Genomic DNA, 18,680 nt, shown 5'->3' with positions numbered 1-18,680 from the left:
ATAAGGAATCTGAATCTTAAGAAAATTAAATCCATTTGTGCTATATCAGGTGTGTCCGAAGCAAGTGACAGGTGTGGGACGGTCTTCCTACTCCTCACTCGGTGATCTCTTGCTATACCACACTACCTCTTTACAAGGGAACTGTGGCCCTAGTTAAGGAGATTCTAGAACAATTTTGGTAGTGATTCCTTAAAAAAATGATTTCCTATAAATATCGGTAACAGATAATGGAGGTGACAAAGACAGTTTTCCAAGACAGACGCTCATTGTGGCCCTGTGCACCTCTGTTTGAACAGTCAAGTAAATGTTTGCTGACACCAGTGTCTGTCTTCATGTTCTGGAGTGCTTTCAACTTCATTTCTGCACTTGTTTCTAACAGACAAAAATCGGATCAGGAAAGCTGATGGGGCCCAAAGGAGTTTCTGTGGACCGCAATGGGCACATCATCGTGGTGGATAACAAGGCGTGCTGCGTATTTATCTTCCAGCCAAACGGGAAAATAGTCACCAGGTTTGGTAGCCGAGGAAATGGGGACAGGCAGTTTGCAGGTACACTCGATGGTAATATGTAAACCCCCTTTTTTATGCCTCTTCTGCTCACATTTGCATGATGTTGGAGCATGCTGAAGACGCCTCCTCCCCAGTGTTTTTGCTGGCTTTGGGAAAGATACTGGGGATGGAATCTAAGCGGAAGCATGGTTAGATGCTGCTCAATGACTCCTCCCACAGTAAGTTCAACTGCAGCCCGTGTGTGGCTTTTATTGGTGGCAGTTTACAACTCAGAAGTCTAACCTTCGAATATTAACATTAAATAAAATATAAGCTTTAAGGAAATGTTTTTTAAATAAAAATGTTTGACGAACCATGGAGAACCTCTGGTTCCACCTGGCTGTAGCTTTATTTAAAGAGCTTCTGAATGAGAATACTTTTCACCTGTCTAGGTGATTATACGAGAGCAGGAGTTGAGAATATTTGCTAAGCACAGGAAGGGCGGTCTCTTTTCCTTCTTTTTCTGGTGTGCCACTTTGCAATCACTTCGTTTTTTACATCTGCAAGAAGAGGCTGAAAACAGTTGATTAATTTTCTTTTGGAAAGGATGCTTTTGGCAATTCGTGTTAATTTGCATAACCTTTCTTTATGCTTTGTCTCCAGTTCTGCCAGGTTCTGAATGTCACCCAAAATTACAAAGTGTGGGTTTCTGCTCTACTTGAAAAAAATGTTACATATTGGTGCTAAGAGTTACCATGTCTCTCCTCGGTGAGAGCTGAGGGTCGTATATGACTATCAGGGAAGCTGGCAGATGTGACTTTCAGATGGTGGTGCGGAGAATGATTCCTGATGCTTATTGCTCATTCCACTTCATGAGGGCTGCTGGAACTCTTAGCTTGATCTGGAAGAAGGCAGAGTAGACAGCCACAAGTGTAGAATGCTATCGAATTCATGTTATCCGGAGCCAGAGGTCAGGCTGAATGACCTTCAAGGACTGAGTTTACGATTCTTTGTTCTTTCTTAAATAACTAAGTTAATATATGAAGTTTCGTAACTACTGTGTTGTTGTAATCATTTTAGTTGTTATGGTCATCACATATTTTTTCCTATCTTTATTTCAGGTCCCCATTTCGCAGCTGTAAATAGCAATAATGAGATTATTGTTACAGATTTCCATAATCATTCTGTCAAGGTACCATAAACACATCGATTGTTGTTAACTTTTAACTGTTTTTATTGAGGACTCAGTCTGGGAGAAAACATAACACTCATATATACACACAGGACCTAGGGGAGGTAGCCGAAAAGAGAAGATTTTTGTTTCTCCTTAAAGATGCGGGTTTTAATTTGGACATACAGACTTTGGAGAGTCAGAAAAGTGAACAAAATATGGTGGCAATAAGTTTTTTAATTTGAAACTGGCGTAAATGGAGATAACTTGAAAATGAAATTCAAAAAAGCAGTTGCTTGGGGGCTTCCCTGGTGGCGCAGTGGTTGAGAGTTCGCCTGCCGATGCAGGGGACACGGGTTCATGCCCCGGTCCGGGAAGATCCCACATGCCGCGGAGCAGCTAGGCCTGTGAGCCATGGCCGCTGAGCTTGTGCGTCCGGAGCTTGTGCTCCGCAATGGGAGAGGCCACAACAGTGAGAGGCCCGCGTACCACAAAAAAAAAAAAAAAGCAATTGCTTGAACTTAGAGAGGCAGAACTTTCTGAAGCTTAACGTTTCGTGGCTATTCAGTAAATTAAAATGGATCACTTTCTTCAATTTTCTGCATTATAAGACCTTTCAAACAAAATTAGATATCAGGACTCTGCTACAGCAACAGATTTGGGGAGGGAAATAGCCCTGGCATGCATTCATGTAGTGTATTTCATACATCTTAGAATCCTTTCACACACTTGGTGTTCCTGAGAAAACAACGCCCACCCCCCTCTCCCAAATAGTGTAGTACATCTTTCTTACTAGGTAGAGGAGAGAAGAGAGATTTGACCTTTATTATGAGCAAACCAGGAAATACTAAAGTGATTGAAAACCAATGTCTCACTTACCGAAAAGAGAAAATGTTTAATGACATTCTAGACCAAGCTTCTCAAAGTGTGATGTGTGTTCCATTGAAGGGGAGGCCAGGTGGTCCTGGGCAGTGCACTGGCAGACATTTTTCTTTTAAGTGTTGTGTATATATTTTTAGAGTTACCTTCTGTTTACATCAAGTCATACTGGTTTGCACTTATAGAAGTGATATAAAGTTTTCCTTGTAAGGAAATTCATTTAAATTTTTTAAAGTGAGGCATTTCAAATGTGAGGGAGGATAAGAAAACAGCACAGGTGGTAGGCCAATGACTGAAGTTTGCACTTAGAGACAACCATTGAGCAACAAAACTTTAAAAACAATTTGCCATTGTTGACAGCTAGAATAGCTAGATGGGGATAGGATTTTAACACCCTAAGGTACTCTCTCTTCACTGCTTCATTTCCCCATCTCTTCCTGGAAGAAGGTACTTTTAACCTGAGTAAATGGGAAGTCCTTGAGCTTTTGAGATGGGTGTCAAGTCCCTGTGCAAAGAGGAGAGCACAGTGGGCCATGGTGACGGGGCAGGATGAGGGGAAATGGTGCCCGCTGCTGCTTACTTGTAAGGCTGCTTCCTGCCATGTAGTCTCTCCAGAGTTGCTACCATAGTGGTGGGGCTCCATTCTCATCTCCCCGCCTCTCTCAATGCCCAACCTTGGTAAAGGGAAGAGGACAGTGGGAAAATCTTTGGAGGAGGAGAGAAACAGAGAGCAAAGAGGCAGCAGGGCCTGTGCTTGTGACGGTCCTCCCAGGGGGCTGTAACAGTCCTGTGTGATGAACATAACTATAGAAGGATAACTTGGCTATTATTACGCTTCCTGCCCTTCACTCTCTTTATAGAGGAATCCTTCATTTAACTGTAGCGCATTCAATGAGAAGAAAATGCATATAGATCTTAACAGTGTCAAAGGCCAGCAAAGCCTGGCATAGGTGCTGCCTACCTCCACCAGAAGACAGTGATGTTAATCAGGTTGCTCTTTTCTACTAAGCACACCTGTGGGCTCAGAGCCTTCCCCGTCCCAGTGCCCCAGGCAGCTCTCTGAACCACCTAGTGTTGGTATGTGGGAGGGCTCCTGTTTACCAGCCCTGACGGGTGCTGGAGGAGGAAATAAAACATGTGAGTGACCAGAATGCAAGGCAGGAGCAATGAATGACTTTTAAAAAATAGGTACATATAAAGTTCTATAGGTATCCAGAAGAAAGTACATGTCCATTGCTAAGATCGTCAGGGAAGACTTCCAAGTGGAGGTGGTATTGAGGTGAGCAGAATTTTGAAATCAGAAAAAGATTATCGTCCAACTTATAAAAACTTGCTATAAAAATTTGTTATCAAAAAGCAAAGCTATAAAAAAGATTTCATCTCATACTTCTGCCTCTTAATATGTTTTCATCTGAATAATTTATAAATAATGGAATGACATTTTTAGATGGGAAAAATAGAAAATATGTGACATCATGATTAAGATTATGAAAACACTTCAAGTTTTCAGTACTGTAGAGGCAGTTTAGTTATTTAAACTCAATTTTCCTCTTATTTAGAGGGAAAAAAACCCAGTCATTTTGTTTTTTCTCTTCTCTTTGACAGTTGTTGCCATATAGCTCTTATGGACTAGTTGGGCTTTTGTTTCCTATATAACACAGGGCAGTTAACAAGATTTCTAGTATTCAAGTCACTTCTATGTTGGTAAATGTAAAAACCAGACCTATAGGTCAGGGCTAAGGAGTGGGCTAGTTAGTTCTTCAGCTACCTTCACTTTATACCTTTTTCTCATTGCAAAACAGTTAAGACTAAATTTGGCTTTCTCCATTATTTCAAAATGGAGCAGAAGCACGTAAGCTGTTTGAATTATGCCAAGGAAAACATACTAACTCAGAAAGATAAACACAAACAAACAAAAAAATTATTTGTACAACTTCTTTTTTCATTTTTGTATTGGAGTACAGTTTGATTTACAACGTTGTGTTAGTTTTCAGGTATACAACAAACTGATTTTGTTATACATGTATGTATCTATATATCTATATATCTATATCTATTCTTTCTCAGATTCTTTTCCCACGTAGGTTATTACAGAATATTGAGTAGAGTTCCCTGTGCAATTGAGTAGGTCCTTGCCGATTGTCTATTTTATTTATAATAGTGTGTATATATTAATTCCAAACTCCTAATTTATCGCTCCCCTGTACAACTTAATAAGGGAAAGATCAGAGAATAATCAGTCGTGTCCTCGCCAGCATACAAACACTCCTTTTGGTCTTTAAAAGTAGAATGTTTATGTGAAGGAGATAAAAAGAGTCAGGAAAGATTTTAAATGATATTTTAGGAAAAGCTGGTTCCTATCTCTGTCCTTTCCAAAGAACCAAAGAGGTAGCTTACTTACTTGGCAAGTATGTAATTAATTCAGGAAGTGGTCATGACATTTTTTTACCTTAAAGAATGTTTAGGCTTTAGAGATGGAAATGTCTCACTTTCCCATCATAAGCAACTAAAAGAGGGACTTCCCTGGTGGTCCAGTGGTTAAGACTCCATGCTTCTGCTGCAGGGCATGTGGGTTCGATCCCTGGTCAGGGAACTAAGCTCCCGCGTGCTGTGTGGTGTGGCAGAAAAAAACCCAAAAACCAAAAACAAAAAGACAAAAAAAGAAACTAAAACAAATAGCATCATTTTAATCTTTTATAACCACAGAGATGGCAATAGGAGAATCTCTAAAAGGTCCTGAGATCATCTTCAGATTAGATCTGTGCTCAGACATAGAGACCTCTCTCAGGTCCATATTTTAGGAACCTTACCCTCATGGGTGCCTGGTGTGTAACACTTTCTGATTCGTTAATGAGTACTTCTACACGTGTTGCATGATAATGGAAGCTTAAAATAATTCCCGAAGACGTTTCAAAGTATCACCAGAATCATCAAGATAAAATCATGCTTACTATAGTGTTATCATTAAACACATATTAAAATTTTAATTCTCTCAAGATTAGTAATCTGAGTAATCTGCAGTTGATACATATACAGTAACACTCTATTAATAAGAATATTTAATTAAGCACAACAGCCCAGTGCTTGACCATATCAGATATTAGAGAATTTGAGAGTTCTTAAGAGTTCTGTTTAGCCCCGACTTCTGTCAGCCTCTCTCTCTCATGGGCTCTATTCATCAAAGCCTTAGGGTTGTGTAAACTCTCTATTCTAATTAAAATATATTCTGAGAAAATCTATTTTAAAAAGTCCTTTTCTTATTCCTCACCTGCTGCCATCACACACACATACACACACACACGCACTCACTCATTCGATGAATTTTCCTTATTATAAATGTGTGGTCCAGCCTACCACCCCTTCTTGTTATGTTGACTTAGTAAAATGGTAGTAAATTCTGAGTATCTGGCTTAACAAAAAGCTCTTACTTTCTGATTCAACTTTGAGTGATCATCCATCCTGTTAGAAATACAATGCCTGTTCTTGAAATTAGCTGTTTATATAAATGCAGAAAGAATAATGTTGGAAATTACAGCTCTACTTACTCGTATTAGCTTATGTTTTTATATATTTTATAATTTATAACAAAAGTCTTTTCACATAGTAATAGAACCAGATATAAGCTAGAAAAAGAAGTGGTTAACAAATGCTAAATCAGATTTAGACAGTAAATTGGGGAACCACAAGTGAATGGAAGTCTAGCTTATAGACTTCCCCCCTCTTTTTAAAGAATGTCTTAAATAACCTGCTCAGATATTTTTAAAAGCCATAATGTTTGCTTAACTATTTTAATTTAAAATAAAATAATCTTAAAATATTTCGTACAGGTGTTTAATCAGGAAGGAGAATTCATGTTGAAGTTTGGCTCAAATGGAGAAGGAAATGGGCAGTTTAATGCTCCAACGGGTGTAGCAGTGGATTCAAATGGAAACATCATTGTAGCAGACTGGGGAAACAGCAGGATCCAGGTAGATTAACATACGGATTTATTTGTTTAGAGTGATTGGTGTTTGTTGAAAGTGGAGAATCGTCTGTACCCCAGACTGGAATGTTTTCCATTTGTTCATTGATTAGGTAATTAGACTGTAAATAATCAAGGTAAAGAAGGTGGAGTAGAAAAAAGTCAACATATTACCAGAGTGAAACCCTCTAAATCAGGGATTCTTAGCGTGTATCCCACACACCCCAAAAGCATTTGTAGCTAGAATTTAAGAGATCCACTGAACAAAAATATTACATCATTATTTTGACTAACTTCTAACTGAAAATTATAATTTCCTTTAATTATGAATATAGGCAATAATCACAGTACTTATAGTGATACCTATAACTTTGTCACCAAGAGAAATTACAGAAATTTTCGTATTACCATCGTAGACGTCTCGAATTATCATTTATACTGATCACTACTTAAAAATTACAGTCATCATTACACCTATCGTTGTTCCTTGTTATTTAATGTGTTAATTTAAAAAGCACCCATATTACTATATCACAGTTCTGTAGCACTTTGATGACTCTATTTTAATATAATTGTTTTCCTGTATAATCCCATGTATTTTGTCCTATGCACTTAAAAACATTATTTTGCTAAATAACCCATGAGTCAAAGAGGACGTCTCAAGGAAAATTTAAAAATATATTGGAGTGAATGAAAATGCAAATATTGCATATCAGAGTTTGTGGAATGCAGCTAAAACATTGCCGAGAGGGAATTCTTTTCCCCCAGCTCTATTGAGATGTAATTGACATAGAACACTGTATAAGTTTAAGGTATACAGCATGTTGATTTGATACACTTATATATTTCAAAATCACATCACATAATTGCCATTTCTTTTTTTGTGGTAAGAACACATGTACTCTCTTAGCAACTTTCCAGTACATAACACAGTATTATAACTATAATCAGCACCCTGTGCATTAGATGCCTGGGCCGTATTCATCTTCTAACTGGAAGTTTGTACACTTTGACCAATTTCTCCCCACTCCCTACCCTCTGGTAACCACCATTCTACCTGCAAGGGAAACTAATAACACTGAATACTTACATTATAAAAGAGAATATGTCTTTAATCAAGAACCCAATTTCCCACCTCAAGAAGCTAGGAGAAGGGGCTTCCCTGGTGGCGCAGTTGTTGAGAGTCCGCCTGCCGATGCAGGGGACACGGGTTCGTGCCCCGGTCCGGGAAGATCCCACATGCCGTGGAGCGGCTGGGCCCGTGAGCCATGGCCGCTGAGCCTGTGCGTCCAGAGCTTGTGCTCCACAACGTGAGAGGCCTGCGTATCGCAAAAAAAAAAAAAAAAAAAGAAGCTAGGAGAAGAGCAAAAACTGAAAGCAAGCTGAAGGGAGGAAATAGTGAAGATAGTATCAGAAATCATTTACATTCAAGAGGAGATCAATGAAACAGTTATTCTTTGAAAAGATTAGTAAAGCTGACAAACCTCTAGCAAGACCGACAAAGAAAAAAAGACAGAAAATGCTAGTATCACTACAGACCCTGCAGACATCAAAAGAATAGTAAGGAATTCTGCGAACAACTCTACACGCATCAGTTTGACAACTTAGATGAAATGGACCGATTTCTCAAAAAGTACAAACACCTCAACTAACCCAATATAAAGTAAATAAATTGAATAGCTCTACAGCTATTAAGGAAATTTAGTTCATAATTTAAAAACTCCCCCAAATGAAATCTCCAGACTCAGAAAGTTTCACTGGAGAATTCTACCAAATATTTAAAGAAGAGTTAGCACCAGTTCAGTTTCTTCTAGAAAATAGAAGACAGGGGAACACTTTACAGTTCACTTTCCAACTCAGCTTCTGATACCATGATACCAAAATCAGACTAAGACAGTACAAAAAAGAAAAATACAGGCCATATTCCTCATGATTATAGATGAGGAATATTTTAATATTCCTTAAAATGTTAGGAAATAGAATTCAACAATATGTGAAAATCTTTCCACGGCCAAGTGGGTTTTTTTCCAAGAACGCAAGGCTGATTCAGTATTTAAAAATCAATGTAATAAAGGGAGAATTTTTAAAAAATCAATGTAATCCACCCCATTAAAAGGCCAAGGAATAAAAATAATATGATCATATCAATTCATGCAGAAAAAAGCATTTGGTAAGATTCAATACCTATTCATGATTTTTAAATCTCAGAAAACTAGGAATATACAGGAACTTTCTCAATTTGATAAAGAATGTCTGTGAAAACCTACTGCTAACACCATACTTAATGGTGAAAGAATGAAAACTTTTCCTCTAAGATCAGAAACAAGGCAAGGATGTTTGCTCTCACCATTCTTATTCAACATTAGTGCTGGAAGTTCTAACCAATACAATAAGGAAAGAAAGGGAAATAAGAAGATTACAAATTAGAAAGAAAGAAAGAAACTCTCCCTATTTGGAGAGAACATGACTGTTTACATAAAAACATATCAAGGAATCTACAGAACAGTTCTTAGAACTAATAAGAGAGTTCAGCAAGGTCACAGGATACAAGATCAGCATATAAAACTCAATTGTATTTCTATATAGTAGCAACGAACACGTGGACACCAAAATTTTAAATACAATACCACTTAAAATTGCTGAAAAAATGGAAATATCTAGATATAATAACAAAGCATGTCTAGTATGTGTATCTGAAAGCTTACATGCTAGTGTAAAAAAGAAAAGAAGATCTAAATAAGTGGAGAGACATACTGTATTCATGGATTGCAAGGCTCAAGAAAAAAGTCTGTTCTCCCCAAACTGACATACAGGTTTAACACAGAATCCCAGCAGGAATTCTTGTAGATATAGACAAGATTATCTTAAAATGTATGTGGAAAAGTAAAGGGACTAAAATAGCTAAAACAATTTTGAAAAAAAAGAGAGAGGAATCCCTCTACCTGAGTTCATGACTTGTTATACAGCTATTCTATAGCTGCAGTAAACAAGACTGTGTGGTATTAATGGAGGGATAGGCACATAGGTCAAGGGAACAGCATAGAGAATCCAGAAATAGACCCACACGTGTGCAGCCAACTGACTTTTTGACAAAGGTACAAAATTTTGCAATTTAATGGAGGAATGGTAACCTTTTCAACAAAAGGTGCTAGAACAATTAAGATCTCCATAAAGGAAAGAAAATGAACCCCATCTTATGTAAAAGTTAACTCAAAAAAGATTATAGATTTAAATGAAAAGTGTAAAACTATAAAACTTTTAGAAGGTTCTAAGAGAAAATCTTTGGGACATATGGCTTGCTAAAGAATTTTTAGACATGATACTGAGAGTATGATCCATAAAAAAACAAAGTCAATAAACTGGACTTTATCAAAATTAAAAACTTTTGTTCAGTGAAAGACTCTGTTAAGAGGACAAAAAGATAAGCAACAAACGGGGAGAAAATATTTATAAACCACACTATCTGACAGAGGACTTATGCCTGGAATATATAATGATTTTCAGAATTCGACATAAAAGAACCAAACAGTCCAATTAGAAAATGGGCAAAAGACATGAAGAGAAGTTTCACTGAGGAGGTTATAAACATGAAAAGACATTAGGGAAGTGCAAATTAAGACCATGATGAGTTACTACTACACACTTATTAGAATAGCTAAAATTAAAAATACTGATGATACCAAATGCTGGTGAGCATGCAGAAAAATTAGATTTCTCATACATTGCTAGTGTGAATGTAAAATGACAGTCAGCCTTGAAAATAGTTTGGCAGGTTCTTAAAAAATTAAGTGTACACTTACCATACAACTCAGTAATTGCACTCTTGGGTATTTATCCCAGAGAAATGAGAACTTAGGTCCGCAGAAAAACCTCTGCATTGTTGTTCATAGAAACTTTATTTGTTATAGCCAAAAACTGAAAATAACCAAGATGTCTTTCAGTAGGTTAATGGCCAAACAAACTGGTATATCCACACTGTGGAATAATACTCAGCAGTTAAAAGGAACAGAGTGATGACACCCTCAACAACTTAGATGCATGTCAAGGGCATCATGTTGAGTGAAAAAAAGCCACTTTCAAAAGATCACATGCTGTATGATTGCATTTAGGTAACATTCTCAAAATGACAGAATTATAGAGAAGGAAAACAGATAGTGGCTGGCAAGAGTTAGAGATGTTGGGAGAAGGGGAGTGGGTGTGACTATAAAGAGGCAGCATGAGGCAGATCTTCGTGATGATGGAATAGTTCTGCATGTTGGTTGCAGTGGCTACGTTAATCTATACTTGTGATAAAAGGTACAACTATACACACACATTCCAATGTCAGTTTACTGGGTTTAATATTGTACTACAGGTATAGAAGATGTAACCATTGGGAGAAACTGGATGGAGAGTACGCAGAATCTCTCTGTACTATCTTTGCAACTTTCTTATGAATCTATAACTATTTCAAAATAAAAAGTGAACCAAAAAAGAGAGTAACAATAATTAATTCAAATATGTTTCCATGGTTTAGGAATAATGTATCTTGAATGGCATTTGGCATTTTGATTGGATATAAATAATAATAAAACTGGCTACATTCTGGAAAAAAAAACTATTAAAACACTATTTTGAGATGGGCTCTATAGTCTTTGTCAAACTACCAGAGGGGACTGTGACACAAAATTTTGATTTTCCTCTAAATTAAGAGCAAAGCTTTTCAGTCCTCACTGAAGAAAGACTTTTCTTTTCTCCCATGTCTCTTGTGCAGTCACCTGCATGTATCTAAACATGCATTTACAGACAGGGCAATTCATCCTCACCTGTGTGGGTCTGTGCAGTGCACCTGAGACCACAGGGTGCTCTGGGTAAATCTAGGAGCATTCTGATGTTACTGTGAGGACAGCAGCTGAGCAGTTGAATCTGATATATGTATCCACTTCTCAGGAAAAGGGTTGAGACTTTAAATGTAACACTGTATGCTTTAATTTCTCTAGTATATTTATCTTGCTTAATTATCCCTGTGGACCTCTACATTTGGAAGAGGCGTCTATATCTGATGGGAAGCCAGAAGCAGACAGGAAACGAAGTTCACAAAGCAGTTCTGTATCGGACCACAGATGCTAAGCTGTTTATATTGTGGCCCTCATCACACCTGCCTTTTGAAACACCTATGGGCCAACCAGAATGGTTGAAAGAAACCAGCCTGGGCCTGGGAAGGAGGAGTGTTCCTCTTATTTCCTCATAGCAGAAGCTTACAGACCAAAAAAGACCACTTTCTATCTAAATGTACTTGTTGAACCATTGACTTCGTATAACTTACTCTTTTCTGAAAAGGAAAAAAGTAATTTCTGTTTTCTCGTTGCACATTGTGACTCAGGACATTCTTCTGTGGCCTAGTTGCTGATTTTTCTCTCTTATGATTGGGAATAAGCTTAGAATGAGAAATAAGGATCTTTTATTTTTCAGGCAGCATCCAGGGCCATTCCCCTCACATGTGACCACTGTAAGAGTATACGTGAGACCCTATGGCCAGTGGCACATTCCTTGTCAGTGACTGTGGGGCATAGAGAGTGAGGGGAGGGAGAGCAAGGTAAGTGGAGGGAGGGGTTTTCTGTGATAGTGACCTGAACAAACCTGGGGCGTTGCGCACATGCTTCTATACTAAAAACATTAGCATTAAGGGTTTTCTAACCCCTATTTCATCGTATTACTGTAACTTTTCCTATTACACTCTGACTTTATATTTACAGGTTTTTGATGGAAGTGGATCGTTTTTGTCCTACATTAACACATCTGCTGACCCACTCTATGGCCCCCAAGGCCTGGCCCTAACTTCAGACGGCCATGTGGTGGTTGCAGACTCTGGAAACCACTGTTTCAAGGTGTATCGGTACTTACAGTAACAGTGGGCAACTGGACAACCCCTTACAAAGATCTTACACATAAACTGGAATGGATTTCTCAACGCAGGACCAGATTATACTAGACTTTTCATGCTAGAAGGAATCATCGGTGAACTTTCCAAGGTTATTTCTGAATGTAACGATTTCCTTAAAAACTGCATATCTGATTTCCATAATCCACATTTAGGGTTGAAAAAAAAAATCTCTTCTACTGAATCTATAAAAACTGCAGAGTTTTACACCTGTGAACTATGGCTTATAGGACAGGGATTTATGTAGCTAAACTAATTTTGCAAATCAAATAAGCATTAAAAAGCAACTAGAATATGTAAAGGTATTTGTTAATCCTGTGAGTGGTAGCTTTTGCGCAGAGCTTCCAAAAACAAAACAAAAACGAAATCTGTTATAGTTATATACTTTATTTAACCTTGGTCACAAGACCCAGGGGATCTTCTAACCTCACTTTTACAGTAGGTATTACCCTTGTGACATTTTTTTGGTTATTAGTAGCTACATATAAATTACTTCGGGAAAAATGGAAACTGTCTTGCAAAATCCTCCCAGCTGGGATTAGCGAGCGTCTTGAGTTTAGCACTTAAAAAAATCAATGCAAATTTCCCATCCTTTCTGAGTTAGAGCAAAGATCTTCTTCATGTGTTCTTTTTATCTCTCCTGCTCACCCTGTATCAAAAAACAAAGTTCATTTTCAGGGAATCCTGAAATCCCTAATACTTTGAAAAGCATATTATACCAGCCCCATTAACTCCAGATTAATGCACTGGAATGTAATCAAGAAAAAGTCAGTCACATTTTCTGTGCCACGTTCTCACATGTGTCTCTCCTTTTCCACTTCACGAATGCGAAAGCTTTACCTCCTGCAAAATGTCAGCACATGTAGTAGGACACCAGTATCCTAGGACAGAGAGCCATAAGCAGCCCTTTGGAGGACTGATGGTGTCAACCAAAGGCATGTGATTGATCAATGGTTTCCTTTTAGAAACAAGTGTTACCAAAGTTGTGTTATCTCAAAAGCATTACAGGTAAGGGCATGTTATGGTTATTTATCATTGTCTAATGACTAGTAGAGGCATTAAAGGACTATATATACATGATTAGGGTAGGGTAGAATGTATCATATATAGATATATATAGCTGAATCTTTGGTGTATTGAAATAGGCAGCACTCTGAAAGACAGAAGCATCTTCAGCACATTCCTTAACTGCACAGTTTAAAGCCGTCCTAGTAGAGCAAGCCCTAAAGCAGATGTAATTTTTGCCATTTTCCAGGAATGCTTGTATTGGCTGACTTTTAGTCAGAAAATGGCCTTCTGTGCTTTCAAAAACAAAACAAAAAACAGGTCAAGAGAAAAAAAAGTTCAACTTGAGTTACATTTAACTTTAAGTATAAATGCATTTTGAAAAATGTTAAGAATAATTTAGTCAATCTAATACTGTAAAATAAGATGTGGTCTATTTCCACTGTTTAATTTTCTACTCAGTTCTACCAAACAGGATGTCATGTTTGGCATTTCCAGTAAGGACTTTGGGACCTTTTTCACTGAAAGCACCTTAGGACTGTACTATAAGAAAACATTTCCCACACGTATAACTATATGAATGTGATGTTTCTTGCTTATTAATTTATAATTCAGCCATTCTCTTATATAGGACTTTTTTAAATTTAGAAGGGAAATCTTCCAATTATCTATCAAATTTATTATGCCCAAATCAACCTCTGAAAAAAATTTTTTTCAGGAAGATTTACATTTAGGTTTAGTATTTTTTTAGTTAGGTAGAATTTTCAAAATATTTGAGACTGTCCATGATAAAGTTAAATAAATCAATGACATTTTTAGAATGTTAAACTAAGACACTGTTTCCTAATGTCAGTGAAATAAGTCTTTGAGTTTAAACATTCATATTTAATGAGCACTTACTGGGTGTCAGAGGCTATTCTAGGCACTGGGGATAAAGTAATGGATAAAACAGACAAAAATCCCTGCCCCCTTGGAGCTTACACTCTAGTGAGGGAATTTCATTTTACCGTTTATTAACATTCTGCATAAAAGATAAGCTAGACCCTTGATAACTTCTGGAATGTTTAAAAGGAAACTTTTTAAATTGGTTAAATGAATTTCAGTTTCTTTTCACAAGTAAAAATGGCTTTCTATGTAGATTCTGTCATAGGCCATTGATCTTAAGACTAGTTTACTTAAAGAGGTTTTTTTGCACATTTAAATTATACTTGTGAATTTAGAAATTAACCAGCCATCATACCATATGAGACTGGATATCTTGATAGTAGATTGAATACAAAGCTAATTTTTTTACATGTCAATATTGGAATGAAACTGGAATGAAAGAAGAGATACTTTGATTCAGACCTGTTCCACTGTCTGTTACTAAAACACATGCTATGGGCACTCCAGGAAACACTATATATCCCCAAAATATGTGTAATCATATATGTTAAAGTATAGATAACATTTCAAATTTGGATACGTATGTGCATTTACTGTATTAGTAAGCATATTTTAGGGGGAAAAGTGCTGCTGATAAGATACGAATAGACAAGATTTAAGTGAAACTTTGTCACATTCTTTGAAAAATGGTTTCTAGTAAACTGAGAAGGATAGTAAAATAAGTGACTTTTTTTCTGGGCTACCATTATTGTTTGATTTCTCTTTGTCAAGTGTACAGAACCTGTCATACATTCACGATAAGTAGCACTGAAAAATTACCCATTCAGATTTCCCCTGGGCACTTATGGCAAAATGTTGCCAGTTAGAATGTAAAGGTAGGTGACAATGCATTCCCTCCCCGCTTATAGATATTAGTAACTGTATCTCTGACACAGACCTCCCCTGCTGGACACAGGGAGGTGAGTGGAGAGTCACATCACCACCTAGAAACACATGAATAAAAAGCCTTTATGACTGTTAGCCATTTTTAAAAAAATGGTTATTAGTATCTTGATCAAACTTTAATCTCTAGTAACTAAAGTCCCCAAGTTTCCTTCTTTTAATTTACTCTTTGACTAGATTTGAAGCAAATAAATACTAAGAGATCCATGCAACTAGAGCACACTTGATTCTACTACTAAATATACAAGGTATGTCCTAACAGAGTTAACTGGGAAAGCAGTACGCTAGCAAGTGTCTATGGATCCTTAACACTGAAGGGTTCACATAAATGCTTTGGTAATACCTATTGAGTTAATTGGAGAAAGTAGCAAATAAGCATCAGGTAATCTGCAGATTACTTCAGATGGGAAAAATCTTTATGTACATTTGGACTCTATCTTATCCTCCCTATTCACCAGCTTCTGAAAAAGGAGGAATATTTTTAGTATAATTTAAAAATAAGACATTTCAAGGTAGGGTAAAATTGAAGTTATTTGCTGCAAACATTGTCTAATTTTGCTTAAAATCAAAAGTCGTAATACTGTTGCTTTCTGTAAATGTTGCAGGGTTTTAAACTTTAAAATTATTTTAATATTTTTGATAACTAGGAATCTAGCATTGCCATAAAGGAAACGAAGTGCCCATCAAAAATTTGGTATAAATAAATAATTTTTTGTTTTAAATGACAGTAAGCCACAAATCATGATGTTAATCTTAAACTTTCTGAAGATGAATTGTGTGGCAGTGATTGTGTGGTCTGTTTGTGGAGAATGTATGAAAGCTATTAATATTCTAAAACATGAATAAATTGGCTATGTTGTTCCAGTGAATGTACAGCACTTCCAGTAACTTTTGAAAGCAACACAGCCTTAAACTCAATGTTTTTGCTTTATGACATGGGAATGTTCTGTCATGAACAGAGTGTATTCTTAGAATTCTTTATATTATTCTCAATTCTATAGCCTTTCAATCCTATGTATGAGTATGAGGGGCTTTCACTTGCTTTGTTTTCTTTTTAAATTTTGTACATTCCACCTTTATAGGTCTGTTTCATATGTTTTGTGTATAGAACACTTAAGTCTTGCGCTCTCTGACATTGATACTGATATATTCTCATCATTTGTTCCTTTATGAATCAAAATGCTGACTGCCTATTTGAAGAAAAGAATGAATGCTGTGCATCAAAGTGTTTGTATGTTCATAGCTACCTATGTACCACAGTATTTTGGATGCTTTAGTCTACAATAAATCTTTAAATTAATTCTGTCTTGAAACATAGGAGAAACAAGATTCATGTGTATACCTTTACCATGCACAAAATTTCAAATCATCATAATAAAGTTTCTTTTCTCCATTTCCAGGGTGAATGTTTATTTATTTAAACATTTAAGCTATTTATTGTCCTCTTTCTTAGTGAAGGAATAAATGAAGGTATGTTCTAGAATATGTGGAAGATATCAATACCTCAACCAAACTGTTTATACTAGGGAGAAAAAGTTTAGTTAATGGGATTGTTCTCGTAATTTCTCTTTCTGATAACTTGTTGTTGATATACAGAAATGCAACAGATTTCTATATATTAATTTTGTACCCTGCAAATTTACTGAATTAACTTATTCTAATATTAATTAGTTCTAATAGATTTTGGTGGCATCTTGAGGATTTTCTATGTATAGTATCATGTCATCTGCAGACAGTGACAGTTTTAATTACTTCTTTCCAATTTGGGTTCCTTTTATTCCTTTTTCTCCTCTGATTGCTGTGGCTAGGGCTTCCAATACTATGTTGAATAAAAGTGATCAGCGTGGGCATCCTTGTCTTATTCCTGATCTTAGAAGAAACGCTTTCAGCTTTTCATCGTGGAGTATGTTGAGTATACTGTTAGCTGTGGGCTTATTATATAGAGTCTTTAATATGTTGAGGTATATCCCCCTATACCCACTTTGTTGGGAGTTTTTATCATAAGTGGACGCTGAATTTTGTCATTGAAACATCCTTGCATCGCTGGGATAAATCCCACTTGATCATGGTATATGGTCCACTTAATGTACTGTTCAATTCAGTTTGAATTGAATATTTTGTTGAGGTTTTTTGCATCTATGTTCATCAGTGATATTGGCCTGTAATTTTCTTTTTTTGTGATATCTTTGTCTGCTTTTGGTATCAGGGTGCTGCTGGCCTTGTAAAATGAGTTCAGAAGTGTTCCTTCTGCAATTTTTTGGAATAGTTTAAGAAGAATAGATGTTAACTCTTCTCTAAATGTCTGGTGGAAGTCTCCTGTGAAGCCATCTGGTCCTGGGCTTGTAATGCTATAAACTTCCCTCTTAGAACTGCTTTTGTTGCATCCCATAGATTTTGGATTGTTGTGTTTTCATTTTCATTTGTCTCTAGGTATTTTTAAATTTCTTCTTTGATTTCTTCAGTGATCCGTTGGTCATTTAGTAGCATATTTAGCCTCCACCTTTTGTGTTTTTGCAGTTTTTTTCTTGCAGTTTCTAGTCTCATAGCATTGTGGTCAGAAAAGATGCTTGATATGATATCAATGTTGTTCAATTTACAGAGGCTTGTTTTTTGGCCAGAATGTCATCGGTCCTGGAGAATATTCCATGTGTATTTGAAAAGGAGATGTATTCTGTTGCTTTTGGATGGAATGTTCTATGTTTATCTAGTAAGTCCATCTGGTCTAATGTGTTATTTAAGGCCAGTATTTCCTTATTTATTTCTGTCTGGATGATCTGCCCATTGATGTAAGTGAGAAATGAAAAGTCCCCTACTATTATTTACTGTCAGTTTCTCCCTAATGTCTGTATGCTTTATGTATTTAGGTGGTCCTATGTTGGGTGCATATATATTTACAATTGTTATATCTTCTTCTTGGATTGATCTTTTGATCATTATGTAATCCTTCTTTGTCTCTTGTAACAGTCTTTGTTTTAAAGTCTATTTTATCTGGTACTAGTAAGGCAACTCTGGCTTGCTTTTGATCTACATTTGCATGGAATACCTTTTTCCATGCCCTCACTTTCAATCTGTGTGTGTCTTTAGATCTGAAGTGAGTCTCTTGTGTGCAGCATATATACAGGTCTTGTTTTTGTATCCATTCAACCACTCTATATCTTTTTTAAAAAATTTATTTATTTTGGTTGCACCGGGTCTTAGTTGTGGCTCGCAGGCTCCTTAGTTGCGGCACACGTGCTCCTTAGTTGCGGCTCACGGGCTCCTTAGTTGTGGCATATGAACTCTTAGTTGCGGCACGAATGTGGGATCTAGTTCTCTGACCAGGGATTGAACCCGTGACCCCTGCATTGGAAGGCAGATTCTTAACCACTGTGCCACCAGGGAAGTCCCCACTCTATGTCTTTTGATTAGAGCATTTAGTCCATTTACACT

The 18,680-nt window shown here is 36.8% G+C and overlaps 1 protein-coding gene across 18 annotated transcripts in view; it reads left to right on the top strand.

Moving 5' to 3' along the window:
• Nucleotides 1–16,644, top strand: part of TRIM2 (tripartite motif containing 2) — a 171,152-nt gene extending 154,508 nt beyond the window's left edge. For 16 of the 18 annotated variants that reach the window (XM_060299674.1, XM_060299673.1, XM_060299678.1 and 13 more), the window contains 4 exons: nt 380–560; nt 1,610–1,680; nt 6,366–6,506; nt 12,235–16,644. In XM_060299674.1, the coding sequence (XP_060155657.1) occupies nt 380–560; nt 1,610–1,680; nt 6,366–6,506; nt 12,235–12,387 (546 nt within the window). In that variant the 3' untranslated portion in view covers nt 12,388–16,644. Of the gene's footprint in view, nt 1–379; nt 561–1,609; nt 1,681–6,365; nt 6,507–12,234 lie in introns of those variants that run through there. The other 2 variants (XM_060299668.2, XM_060299685.1) reach the window with 2 other exon arrangements.
• The last annotated feature ends 2,036 nt before the right edge of the window (nt 16,645–18,680 follow it).

Source organism: Globicephala melas, chromosome 5 (genome assembly GCF_963455315.2).
Source record: "Globicephala melas chromosome 5, mGloMel1.2, whole genome shotgun sequence".
NCBI lineage: Eukaryota > Metazoa > Chordata > Mammalia > Artiodactyla > Delphinidae > Globicephala > Globicephala melas.
The sequence above is the reverse complement of the archived record's forward strand: the minus strand, read 5'-3'. Positions and strand labels throughout refer to the sequence as shown.